Source organism: Vulpes lagopus, chromosome 11, assembly GCF_018345385.1.
Source record: "Vulpes lagopus strain Blue_001 chromosome 11, ASM1834538v1, whole genome shotgun sequence".
Classification (NCBI taxonomy): domain Eukaryota; kingdom Metazoa; phylum Chordata; class Mammalia; order Carnivora; family Canidae; genus Vulpes; species Vulpes lagopus.
The window spans coordinates 87,123,641-87,137,542 of record NC_054834.1 but is presented as its reverse complement, the minus strand read 5'-3'; the positions used below and the strand labels follow the sequence as shown (position 1 = coordinate 87,137,542).

Genomic DNA, 13,902 nt, shown 5'->3' with positions numbered 1-13,902 from the left:
TGAATCATTTAAAAAATATTTTCTTATTTTCTTATCTTTCTCTCAGTGTCCTGAATTTCTAGACCTTGAAAAATCTAAACTTAAATCCAAAGAATCCCTCTCAAGTGGGGTGCATCTGAACACAGCTTCGGAAGACAACTTGACTTCACTTTTAAAACAAGACAGTGATCTCTCTTTAGAGCTTCACCCTCGGCAAAGAAAAACTTACCTTCATCCAATTAGGCATCCTTCTTTGACAGATTCATCCCTAAGCACTGTAGGAATCTTGGGTCTTCATAGGCATGTTTCTGATCCTGGTCTTCCGGGGAAATAATCATTTTGTACTATTTACTCACATACAATGTAAGTGCTTTTAATGGCTGTTTTCCTTTTTTTGTATTTAAATCCTCTCTACTTGACTCAGGGGCTCACAAGTTACCATTATATGCAAAAGTACTGTATATTTTCCTAAATTGAAGCTTGTAAGGTAAAATTGAGCAATTAGGATGTAAATATACATATGAACTCTTTTGTTCCAAATGTTAAAACTGCCAGCATCTCAAGGCATCTTATTATTTTTTTTAAATCATGTGCATGTTAGGAAACTCCAATTTCTCTTGCATGGAGACTCCTACTTACTACTTTTACTACCCCAGTATTTTGTTATGAAAATGCCTTCCAAGCAAGTAAGAAACCAAGGAATAACATTGCTCATGGATGCAAATCAGATGATCCTCAACTCATGGAAGTTCCAGGGGGAGAAAAGGAGCATAGTCACTTTGAGAACAGATACCCTTCTGTATCAACATGTTTCTAGTTACATTCATGTCATCACACTGAAAAAAAAAAGTTTTAGAGTTCTAAATCTCTGATCACGTAGGGAGTCATCTCCTAATACACGAATATAGGCCAGCTTTAATGAGGACAAAAAGGCCTTTCTATTTAAAATTATGTCTCTAACTTCATTTACAAACTACCTAAAATATTTCGCACTGGCACATTTCCTTGAACATTTAGAAACAAGTTTTTCGTCATTTTTCTTTCTTTTTTTTTTTTTTGTGAGGTGGGGAGGGAGTCTTCTCAAGAACTGCTAAAGCATGAGTGACGTACACAGCTTTGCTCTGATTCATATTTTAGTGCCATCCTCAACTGGATCAAAAGAGTGGACGCACATAGATCTTTTTTAAAAATGTGCAACCTAGTGGATGTGCATGGTAAAACTAGCTTCCATGTTGTTCCATGGTTTTTTTTATCCCAGCTGTGGAAAACCAATGTGCTTTTACCTGCCGGTAAAGGAAAAAACACACCAGCAGTAAAATTTCAGTTTTGTTCGGTTATTCAAACACGTATGAAAATGTGTTATTTATCATTGGGATCAATATATTTGAGCCCCAGAATATCAGAACATATGATGGAATGTATGTCAGTGTCTTTAACTGTTCGATTTTTTTGGAGGGAGGATATGCCTCTCAGAAAATTGAGATATGGAAAAAAATTGCAAGAATCTGATTCGTCAATTTTTAGTCAAGTTTTATTTCTCAATTCATCTGAGTAAAATTTTAAACTTATTATGGGCTTGTTCATTATATCCTTGCCCTTCTGAACAAAATTTTGAAATTTTTGCAAGTTTCTTCATTCTTTAATAATTCTTATACTCACATATATTTTTAAAGATATTATATCTGTGCGCATTATTAAATGGATTAATTTCTATCCCAAGGGATAGAAATCTAATCTGTTGACTTACCTTCACCTCTGACACTAATAGTTTCAAATATAAGCAACCCATTTACATTTACAAAGCGGTTGCACTATTTAAAATATGATTAAAGTGACCTTAAGTTGTTCCCTATACATTTTTAAATGGTCACATGCGTGGGAGGCAGTCTGTAGGCAAGAGCAAATTCGTATCCCTGCTAAACATTTGAAAAAGCAAAACAAGCACGTATGGCAAAATGATCAGTCCATTCGATAAAAAACAGAACAACTTAAGCTAGCTTCCCAAACCATGTGGTGTTGATGTAGTTACACATGTAGGGACTAACTGATGCTTTCCTTCTTTCATTCAACAAACACTTGTGGGTGCCTAGCAGGGGGAAAGAAATGGCTAACTTGGATTCAGAGGACTATTTAGGGATTTTATATCCATTTTTAGGCACATTTTTGCAGCTGCAACAAATTCCATAAGGATTGCCAGCCTAAGTTCCAGGGAAATTCAGAATGAATTTACCAGAGACTGTTCATCTGTAGGGAGCGAGGATTTGGAGCTGAGGAATTTAATCCTGATTGTTGGATTAGTGAATGCTTCAGCGGCAACATTAGTATGACATGTGTAAAATTCAGCATTACATGTAAAGCCTTCATACTTCTCTATAAAAACTGAGCATGAAGGCATGGGAAGATGAGGAATAGTGTACAAGTATTCAGCTTCTTTAAATTCTAGCATAACACAAAATTTTTTCCTCTTAATTCCTTGACATAAAAGAATTGCTTGATATTACACTCTAAGTCTCAGAGAATTAGACAGGATTAAGAAGGTCCCCTCTTATAGGATCCTAGCATACAAAGAACCTAAACAATTTAAAGATGTAGTTAGTGAGGCAGAAATGTCAGAGGCTCAATGGTTAAAATGACTTATGGATGACCAAAGCAATTCTCTGTAGTTACAAAATCCATCTCCTTGTCCAAGCCAGAGGTCTAATGCCTAAAGTCATTGTCACTTTTCCCTTGGGCTGTAGCAAACAGTCTGACCTCTTCATGTGGGAATCCTCCGGAAAGGCAGGATTAAGGCTACAGCCAGTTATAGCAGTATAGCACTGCTCTCCTTCTAGATAATTAGAAACACTAACAAAACTCCTTTTGTTTCCAACTAAAAATGTTACCTCGTTCCCAAGCCTAAATAAAATGCCATCTGAAGTTACCTGAGTGACAAGTTTTCCCACTGTTATTAATTGCTGGGCAGAGAGCTGGAAGTATCATTTAACCCCATAGGGGAGTCCCATGTTCTAATTAGTTGATAAGGAAACTACAGATGAAAAATGCTGAAGCAATGTCCTTGCAGGATTTTTAAATTAATAATCACTCATTCAACCAACATGAGAAGGCAGAGGCAAATTTGGGATAGTCTAGTTTTTTAGGTCCATGATAATGGATTGGTCATCAGAGATGAATCCTCCCACTGTCCCAGTCAGAAGATATGGAAACTACTTGGTGTGAGGTTGAGTATGTATGTATGAGAGTTGCTTACAGATCTTTTTTGAAGGTTTATCTTTAGCAATGGTTCCAAAATGCCTAAAAGAACAATGTCCTTAACTAAACGTTTTAAAATTCCCATCATATATTATCAAAGGTTAAAATTTAGCACCTCATCAGCATATCTAAAATAATCATTCTTACAGCATCTTTCCTTTGAAGGCTTTTCATGGTTAAAAAAAGAGAGAAAATGTAGTAGATCTAATAATTAAAAATGAATCACAGCACTGACTAATTTATAATACAGTAGTCTTTAAACTGCTTATCTGTGGTTAAAACCAAAAGTAGATCAATATATTTGAGTAGATTTCTTATTGCAAATCAAAATTTTTATAAATTACAAAAAACTTCAAATGTTATTAGATTTCTTTTTTGTTGTTGTTGTTATTAGATTTCTAATCATAGTTTTGCAGTACAACAAATGTGTCTGTCACGTGAGTTAGAGGCACTTGGAAGACAAGCTGGTCTTCACATGTAATCCTAGAATAGCAGTACTGACACCTTCGGGGAACACGCTACAAATGGATATTGTTGGGCCCTACCCAGACCTACTGAGTCAGAAACTCCGGGGGTGGGACCTGGCAATCATCTTTGAACAAGTTCTCCCCTATATCATCCTAGTAAACACAAGAACTTTGAGAATCATCAATGTAGAGCATGGGCTCTGCAGTCAGACCAACATGGGTCTCAGGATGAGTTCTTTCATTAATAGCTGTGTGACCCTGACCAATTTAATAAGGTCCCTGAGTCCTTTTCCTGAATTTGTAAAAATGAGATAATGGTACCTGTCTCAAGAAATTTAAGGAAGAAATGAGAGAACATCTAGTAAAGTGCCTGGAACAAAGTAGGTGCCCCCAAAACTCTAGACTCTTTGATTCTCATCTAGGAACATGATATTAAAAACAATCAGGAAAACAAATAATTTTCCACAATTTAGCTTTTATGTAATGTGCTATATGTCTCCAGCTAAATAGCCATTACCAAGACTGAGGTTTTTGATTCAGAACACACAATTGTAGTTATTTTCTCCAATTGTATTTTGCACTATTAGGTTTATAGCTTTAAAGTAATACTTACTATTTATAATAATAACAGCGAGAGTATGAATGTCATTGTTACAAACCTATCTACCCTGAATCAGTGTTAAATGCCAGGTATGCAAGGTGATCTGTGAATTCAGTACTAGTAGAATGTGGTCTGTAAAGACTAGCTCACCGGGAAAGCCTCTCTTTAGATCCACGATATAGTTCCCACATGGATATTGGAAAATGCATTTTCAAAACATACTCTTAAAGGAAAGTACACTTTCTATTTTTTTTTTTCAGAAAAACAAAATTGATAGTTGTAGTGGTTCTTTGCAGGCATCTAGGCCCACACTGCCATGCACAGATATGTCAGGCAGCCAGCCTAAGTCCAGTGTGCAGTGGTAGAAATGGCAAGACTCAAGGTGGTACACCTGAATTAAAATCCTACCTTCTCCACTTACTTTCAAGACAAACTCTCAGTGAGCCAGAAGCCAGAACTATAGAGGGACGGTCTTAAATATCTTGAGAGGTGTTGAGGAGCCTCTGAAGCATATATGTGGAAGTGCCCTGTACACCATTAAGCACCATGTAACGGTAAGGTCATTGTGTGACACTTGCATCATTACAATACGGTGCTATTATGGTGGAAATGCCATAGCATGACCTAGGTCTTCTGAAATCCTCCCATGGCGCTTTCCTCTAGCCAACAGACAGCATTTTCACTCTGTGACAAAAATCTCTAGTGATTCTCACAGCGCTCTCAAAGACCCAGTTAGTCAGAGAAGGAGAACACCCAGTGCTAGGGAAGCATCCTCTGTGGTAGCATCCCAGGATTTGTCAAATCCCGCCCTTGTCCAATACCCATAGCATTATATGTTTGCGTTGCAATTGTCTTCTAGGTATGCAATAGCTTCGCCCTCCCTCCCTCCTAACTTCTTAAGGGTTCTCATTCAACGCTACTTTCTCTGGCTTCCATTTAACTTACAATGAAGTGATGTTAACATTTTAAAAACTAAAATGATGTTTTAAAATGCTTTATAAAGTATTAGTTGTTATGACTGATCAGTGCCTGAGCTTAGATTCATTACAGGTTGTGGTACAAATACACCTTATTCTAAGAATATGCAATACAGAAGAGAAAATTCACAGGAAGACATGAATTATTGATGATTGACAGCATGAAGAGAAAGCACTGCAAGGCTTATTTATATAAACTATTAAGCAGAGGTGGAGAAAGATGACTAATAAGTTATTTAAAACTAATACATTATTACTATGAATAGACAGATAACATATTATTAGGAATGCAATGCTAAGAACACAGAACTATACAGTCAATTGACCAATTTCATTCTTCTAGCAATCATAATCAAACTTTTAAATGAGAGTAGCAAGTATTATAGAAATGCTCCCAATAAAATATTTTTATTATGAGAAGTGGCAAAATTAGCATGGTTATTCTTGAAGAGCTAATGTCAAAACAGCTGAATTCCTAAATTGTAGTCATGACATTTGTTACTTCCATTAGTTAATTTAAGAGATACAAAATGATTTGGTACACATACGGTTTTATAGCACTGTATGTTTAACCTGTATTTTTTATACTTCCCTTGTGCATACTGCTTTTAGATTGAACATAATCATACCTGTTAGCATTTAAACCATATCTTTTTTTGTACTGATGTTATATTAAGTATTTTGATTACATGTTAGAAAATTCCACACCATTTCATCATCCTTATTTATTTAGGAGTAAAATTCAAGGATCAGTACTATCTTATAATTACCTCCTCTGTAGTTTCTTCAAAATGCCTCTACAATCACAACACTGAAATTATATGACACCCTTTTCCCCAAATATTAAAAAAATAAACATACTGAGGAATCCCTAGTTTTCATCTCCTAGGCACCCGATTTTAATGAAAGACACATTTACCTGCTTTTAGCTGAAATTTGCATTCTATGATTTTAGATAGGAAAATGTACATCAGAATGTTTGCCAGTTAAGTACATTTCAAAAAATGTGTGTTATCACATGAAAATTTCAGTCATCTGATACAAAGAAGCTCACTCACATTGGTTAAGTAGTAAGTACCTTGGAATGCTTTAAACGTAATGAAACATTCTACCAAAACATCCTTTTTCCTTGTCTTTATGCACATAATGTAGCATGAAATCATGATGCTTTTGAAATAATCTGTGCAGAAATATTTATTTTTTAGCAAATATTTTCTTCAAAGATTGGTATGTGGTATTGACAGTGTAATCTACTTGCACAACTAGTTTTGCAATAACCTACAAGTAACTGTAAATAAGAAAAATGTAAATTTCATGTAAAAATGGTTGCAAATTTTTGGTAGCTAAAAGTGTACAAGTTGTATTGAAAATATAGTATATATACATAATTTAAGAACGAAGCATATACTTTCTGATCTATTTATATGAAAATTCAAGAATTTGTAAAAGAAATTATTTTGGGGAAAAGAAAGTAAATCTCATTAGCTAGCTAGAATACTTTTATTAGAGAAGCCAACTATTTCCAACATTTTACTAGGCATAGTGCTAGATATAGGCATGGTGGTGCTGATGTATTTCATGAAATCTCATAATTGTAACAGTGCTACTACAGTTTTACTGAGTTCCACTGGGGCATCAGTAAACTGTATTAAATGGTAAAAAGCAGTAAATCTAAAATTAAAGAAACATAAAAACACTTCACTTCTTATTGGCTATCAAGAACATAATGGTAATTTACTGAAACATTTATGTTTCACCACTTAAGATTTCTGATAACTAAGCAAGCTTCAAATTACATGGGACATAAATTTTGTATAATGTGTACATGATTCATTTTTTTCACCGAGAATGGAAAATCCAGATAATATTATTTTCATTTGCCTAAGTTTCATATACTCTTAATTTCTTCCCCCCTCAGAATCATTTATCTGTTTTTTTTTTTTTTTTTTGAAAATCCAACTATCTTCAGAGAAATCTTTTCAATAAAATGTGTTGGTCATAATGTGGCATTTTCTAAACTAAAGACTATTTGGTCCTTTTAATGGCTAAGATTCCCCACCATTCATTTTTTTCAGGTTTAAAAACCCAAGAGAACATTTCCCTATTTAATAAATGAAAAACCAAATCAAATATAGATTAGCAGAAAGCAATATACTGGTATCTTTAAGTGAGGTTGATTAGAAAATGAGAATCAAAGATCAAAGTATGAATAAGCTAATAATTTAACAACTTAAAATCTCTTGCCGTAAGATAAATTTGGGGGTGACGCATTTAGATAGCTTTGGGAAATTAAATATCCATCCAAAAGTTCAGCTAATCCTATTTTTTTAAATGGCCTATCATTTTCAAAAGAATATGGATATTTATTTAGTATGTTTCTGGAACATTCATACCTGTTCAGGTTACCCTCTGAAATTCCAGTGATCACAGCAAGATACGTGATTAAATACAGCCAGCTAAAATGCCAATGACTGCATGTATCTATAAAGTACATATTTATATTTTCATGCTTAAGGGAAAAGGTTGGGACACCCCACACACACACACATGCATACAATGTATCAGAAGGTACTAATTCCTGGCATACTTGTCTCTGAATATAGCTATTAAATGACATAGCCCAATTCTCATTTTCTGTAAACTTTCCAAATGGCCAGCATCTCTGACATTGTGGAAGGGGCACACCTGGAAATAAAAGTAGCACACCGGCAAGGACCCTCTTCATCCCATAACTGTATGGCACATCATAGTAATGTAGGAGTGCTGCCAATGTCTACTTGCTATATATTCAGATACACAAAAGCACATTTGAGTTTTGAATGCTCGCAAAATAATACACAAAGCTGCAAATTACCAAGCTACCTGGGTAAAAGGAATGTTAAGTAATATAAGGTTCTTTTCTTCATATGCCAGTAAAATATGTTTTTTAAAACAAGTAGAAAAAGACATGGCAAGAAACACTTAAAAGCACAGATTTCCCAGCATCCAAATAATGAGTTGATAGTGAGTCAGAAATTTTTCATTAAGTATCCTAGTGTTTTGCTGGAAAGTAGTTTTGTGCTCAGTTTTCTAAATTACAGGAAAAAATTAACTTAATATATGGACATATGTGATGTTATAACCTTATTCTAGTCTACAAATTGCCTAAACAGTATTTGCTTAAAATCCTCTCTGCATTCATCACTATACCAGAAGCTCTAAATATTTGTTTTTTTCTTTGTATCATCTAATTTTATTATAAAGTCTAGACATATTCTTAGGTGATAGCTTAGCATAGTACATTTATTTCAAAGTGCTTACAAGACCAAAAAAAATGTGATTTTTAAATACAAGTTTCAAAGTACTAAAATAACTGTGGTTGTATTTTAAAATTTAAGAGAAAAAAATCCTAACCTGAAAGCAGTCTTGGATTTTTACTCACTAAATATAATTATCAGACTTTCACAAATGTATTCCTACTAAGTTCCCAGAAAAGTGTTACAAATAGGAGAAAACATATCATCTATGAATCTGTCAAACATAAAACGACAAAAGAAAAGCACATTTCTGACAAACAGTATGTATTTAGTTTGTCCAGTTTAGTAATGCCAGAAGAGTACAGTGAACTTGATTTGTATATTTTACTTAAATTGATTTTTTTGTCACTTTTTAAATTGCACAGACTTTCAACTACATTAATAAATTCTACTTTCTTCCAGGGTGAATACCTTTTCTGGAAATAAACATATCGTTTGACATTTTAAAATTACTTTTTGTTTCTGAATGCATGCCTAAATAGATCAAATGAGCACCGTCCTTGAAATTACACTTAAAGTGGACCAAATTAAGATTCCGATAGTATTGATTTCCCCTTGATGTAATTTAACATGTGTAAACTGCCACTCAAAATAGAAGTGCAATACCTGACATTTAATCATTTGGCAGTGTTTTAGGCATAGGCGAATTACTGCACTGTTATTTGAACTGAAGCATCTCATATATGTAACAGATTTTGTATGATACAAAACTTTACAGCAAGCTATTTGAATGTTTATTAAAAAATTCTCAAAATGACATGGAAACATGTTTACTGTATAAATAAAAGCACTTAGATGTTAAGAGTGGACATTATTCAATAATTTACATCATTACAAGAAAACTGGGTGTGAGTTAAACAGTACAAACCACCACACTATATTCATATTGCAGTCATTGTTCATCATCAGACTATGTAATTTTTACTTTAGTGATGGATGTCTGTTTACATCAATTATCTTTAGAGCATCAAAAAGTGAACTGCATTTCATTTGTATAAAAATCCAAGTAAAATAATGCCTAATGTTTGGTAAGATTATCTATTTAATGGAAAGCACAAAAGAACTGGCAATTAAGTTGGATTGGCATAGAGAATCAGTTTTGCTACAGAAAGGAGTTCTGTGGTCAAAAAAAGTTTGGAAAAACTGGGTCAAGTAAAAGTAGACAGGATTTTATGTACCTCAGGCTTTATCAAGCTCCCTGAAAAGGATGAAAATTTCCCAAATATGTATGATCATCAAAACTACTTCACAGACTTCCTGTGACCAAAATTCGTAGGAACACTTTTAGAAAAGGATGTTAGAGAATCATATAGAAAGTTCTAATACAAAGCGTTTGGCAAAAACTTATATGAATAATACCATATGTCATTTTTAAAGTTTCGTCTCAACTGTTAGCCTCCAAATAAGAGAAAGTATAGCAGACCTCAGAGCAGTACAGTGAGTAGATTACCTATAATTTGGATATTAAGATCCCAGGCTGTTGAGTCATATTTTCACCCTTATTCAACATGAATGATATGAGCACATTTATATTAGTTTTTTCCAACAAGACTTCTAATTCTAATCCTGTTATATTGTTTATGGCTCAGTTAACATCCTCTCCAATTATCAAATATATGTTCGTGGAAAAAAACTAACAGCCAGGGGATAAAAGTAGATGGTTTATTTAGCCACACATTTTTATACTGCTGACCAAATGAATATAGCAGCTAATTATTTAAAATTATAACATCAAAATGACTATCCAATTCTTCCTTTCCAGGACTGTTAAAAGTTGATGTAAAATTCTGTAAGTTTATAAAGTTTTCTTTTAAGATACTGCCATTCATCCTCTACCCTTTAAGAAACAGAATTTTATAAAAAGCATAATTATTTTGGTCACCGGTCATACTAAAATCATGTCAATTTGTACTCACGTTTGAAGCCAGAAGAAATTTAGTTAAAGTGGAAGAAAAACACCCGGTTTCTTAAATCTTAACTAAGAATGTTTGCCAGGAAAGCAGCTCATTAATTACAACAGCTCACAAGGGGATCTTAAATGCTATGGATCTGATGACCACTTTGCAACTTCCACAGTAATGCCACAGAAATAGGCTGCGGCTGCGGTGGTCAGTACCCCCACATTACACACCTGCACTCAACGACTTACCAGTTTACCAATGCTAATGGTGAGCTCACAACTAATGTTGAAAAAGTAAAACTTCCAATTTCTGAACATTTAAACAAAGTGGTAGATTACTTGACTTTTTTTTTTTAACTTTGTTAACAGTTGGCATTATGTATAAAATAATTTAGCTTAAGAGAATACATTGAAATGTTGACACTTCATTAGAAATAAGTATCCCTTCCAGAAAGTCTAGCTTTAAAAGCAAGATGCCATTTTAGGCCATCTACATTGTCACTGATGGAAAAAGGGCAGCCATAAAAGGTATGTGTATCAAGAACTTCTTTTCCACAGAAGACAAAAAAATATATTGAAGAAAAATATGCACTGACAAAAGCCAAGGGGAAAAAATGCCTCCTGTAGCCTTATTTCTACAGATTAATTCATGGTGCACCTAAGGTGCTGTAACACAAAATTTCAGCAACTTTCTCTCTTCATAGACAAAGACTAGCGAGTTTCTGTTCTTGAATTGTGTGATCAAGGAATAAATTCTTCCACAAATATGGCACAAAATCTAGTCTTCTCCTTCTAGTTCACCTTGAACACCAAGGACTACAAACAAAATTTCAAAGTATAATTTGTAACCTTCAGGTAAGTATATAAATCTAGTGATTTATCCAGCTTTCGTTATTTGACTTCTTATATACTCTGTCTTGTAAGTACAGTCTTCTGGGCTAACAATGTTAAAAATTAAGGTTAAAAGTTATTTATATCAATTCATCATATACCAATATTTTATGATACTATACAGATATCTGTTAAGCGATAACTTTCCTAAAAGCAATTAATGTTCCAAATACAAAAATGCTTCTTTTATTGCTCTGAATTATGCACCAAAGGATAAATACATAGAAAGGGAACAGATGTAAAAGGGAGAAACACAGAAAAGCCCCAAGAGCTTCAAATTCAAAGTAGTCCAGTTAGTTTCTTCCAAGTAAAAAAAGTTCACAGTGTTTCTTCAGCTTTCAAATTCCAGATGTTCAAATTGCCATAGTACCCTGCAAAAACTAATATAGGCAAAATCATCAGCTGGTGGCAATTAATTACATTCCATAAAAGCATTTTCACAAGAGGGGAAGTTTTAAGTGTTTCCAAGGCTTGCAGTTTAAACCAGGATATACCAGCAGGGAAATGAGGGAAATGCTGACCCTCTAACTCCCCTATAACAAAAACAAAACAAAACCCCCAAAATATTGATGTACATGTGAAATATAATTTTCCTATAGTTTTAATTAAACTCAGGCTAATTACAACCATATGAAATGAGAAATGAAGGGAGAAATGAACAGCATCATAACCATAGATGAAAATTTCCTCTCTCTTAAAGATCACCAAAAGTAAACAACTCTTTATAAAAATAATGGTCGGTTTGCCCTCAAAAATAATTTGAAAGATAAACTGCCAAAAACACATCATAAAATTTAAAATTGTCAAGTTGGAAAACAAATGAATGAATGAATGAATGAATGAATGAATGAATGAATAAATAAATAAATAAAATTGTCAAGTTGGTATTTGTATAAATACTGGATCATATATGCAGTTAGCTGAAAAATACAGAAAAAGAATATGGTCTATAAAATATATTATTCCCAGTACTGATACTAGGGATCACTTAAATTTTTTGACATAGTGTAAATATCAGAATACTTACATCGTCATATACAAAATTCACAACCCCTTGTTGCAAGTGGTCTCTTCTTCTAAAGAAATCTTCAAACAAACAAAAAATATTAAAATCTTAAGTATATAGTTTCAAATACTTGGTATCCCTAAGCACTAAAAAAATGACTAATATCATACTCAAAAGGTTATTTAAATTCCACATAGTTCACATATAGTGTAATAGTAGTTCTGGGTATACAATATCATGAGTCAACAATTCCATACATCACCAAGTGTGCACATCATGACAAGTGCACTCCTTAATCCCCATCCCCCTCACCCATCTCCCCTCTGGTAACTATCAGTTTATTCTCTATAGTTAAAAGTCTGTTTCTTAAATTTCCCAAGCATGAAATCATATGGCATTTATCCTTTTCTTGACTTATTTCACTTAGCTTAATACTCTAGCTCCATCCATGTCATTTCAAATCGCAAGAGTTCATTCCTTTTTATGGCTGAGTAATATTCCACTGTTTATATACGCCACATCTTCTTTATCAATTCATCAATTGATGGATACTTGGGCTGTTTCCATGATTTGGCTATTGTAGATAATGCTTTTACAAACATCAGGGTGAATGTATCCCTTCGAATTAGTATTTTTGCATTCATTGGCTAACTACCTGGTAGTGCAATTGCTGAATGGCACAGCAGTTCTATTTTTAACCTTTTGAGGAACTTCATACTGTGTTCCATACTGGCTGTACCAGTTTGCATTCCCACCAACAGGGAAAGAAGGTTCCCTTTTCTCCACATCTTCACCAACATCTGTTGTTTCTTGTATTGCTGATTTTAGCCATTCTGACAGGTGTGAGGTGATTAATGCATTATAGTTTTGATTTGTCTTTCCCAGTGATGTTGAGCATTTTCTCATGTGTCTGTTCACCATCTTGATGTCTCTGCAAAAATGTCTATTCAGGTCTCCTGCCCACTTTTTAATTGGATTATTTATTTGTTTTTTGGGTGTTGAGTTTTATAAGCTCTTTATATATTTTGGATACTAACCCTTTATCAAATACGTCATTTGCAAATATCTTCTCCCATCCTGTAGACTGCCTTTTAGTTTTGTTTATTGTTTACCTCACTGTGTAGAAGCATTCTATTTTGATGAAATCCCAATAGTTTATTTTTGCTTTTGTTTTCCTTGCCTCAGGAGACCTATCTGGAAAGAAATTGCTACAGCTGAGATCAAAGAGGTTACTGCCTATGTTCTCCTCTAGGACTGCTATAGTTTCAAGTCTCACATTTAGGTTTTTAATTCATTTTAAATTTATTTTTGTGTATGGTGTAAGAAAATGGTCTAGTTTCTTTATTTTGCTTGTTGCTATCCAGTTTTCCCAACACCATCTGTTGAAGAGACTTTTTCCCATTGGATATTCCTTCCTGCTTTGTCAAAGATTAAGTTACCGCAAGTTGCGGGTTATTTTTGGGTTTTCTATTCTGTTCCATTGATCTAGGTGTCTATTTTTGTGCCAGCACCATACTGTTTTTTGTTTTAAAGATT

At 33.8% G+C, this 13,902-nt stretch overlaps 2 protein-coding genes across 8 annotated transcripts in view; one reads left to right on the top strand and one right to left on the bottom strand.

The window, feature by feature from the left end:
- Window positions 1-1,077, top strand: part of KCNH7 (potassium voltage-gated channel subfamily H member 7) — a 477,016-nt gene extending 475,939 nt beyond the window's left edge. Inside the window, exon 16 of the mRNA XM_041722501.1 lies at window positions 47-1,077. Within this exon, the coding sequence (XP_041578435.1) occupies window positions 47-313 (267 nt within the window). The 3' untranslated portion in view covers window positions 314-1,077. The remainder of the gene's footprint in view (window positions 1-46) is intronic.
- Window positions 1,078-9,323: 8,246 nt separating this feature from the next.
- The window catches only part of GCA (grancalcin), a 54,537-nt gene continuing 49,958 nt past the window's right edge, over window positions 9,324-13,902 (bottom strand). For all 7 annotated transcript variants that reach the window (XM_041773922.1, XM_041773923.1, XM_041773924.1 and 4 more), the window contains 2 exons: window positions 12,388-12,446; window positions 9,324-11,740 (listed from right to left, as the gene is read on the bottom strand). In XM_041773922.1, coding sequence (XP_041629856.1) covers window positions 11,714-11,740; window positions 12,388-12,446 — 86 coding nt within the window. In that variant the 3' untranslated portion in view covers window positions 9,324-11,713. The remainder of the gene's footprint in view (window positions 11,741-12,387; window positions 12,447-13,902) is intronic.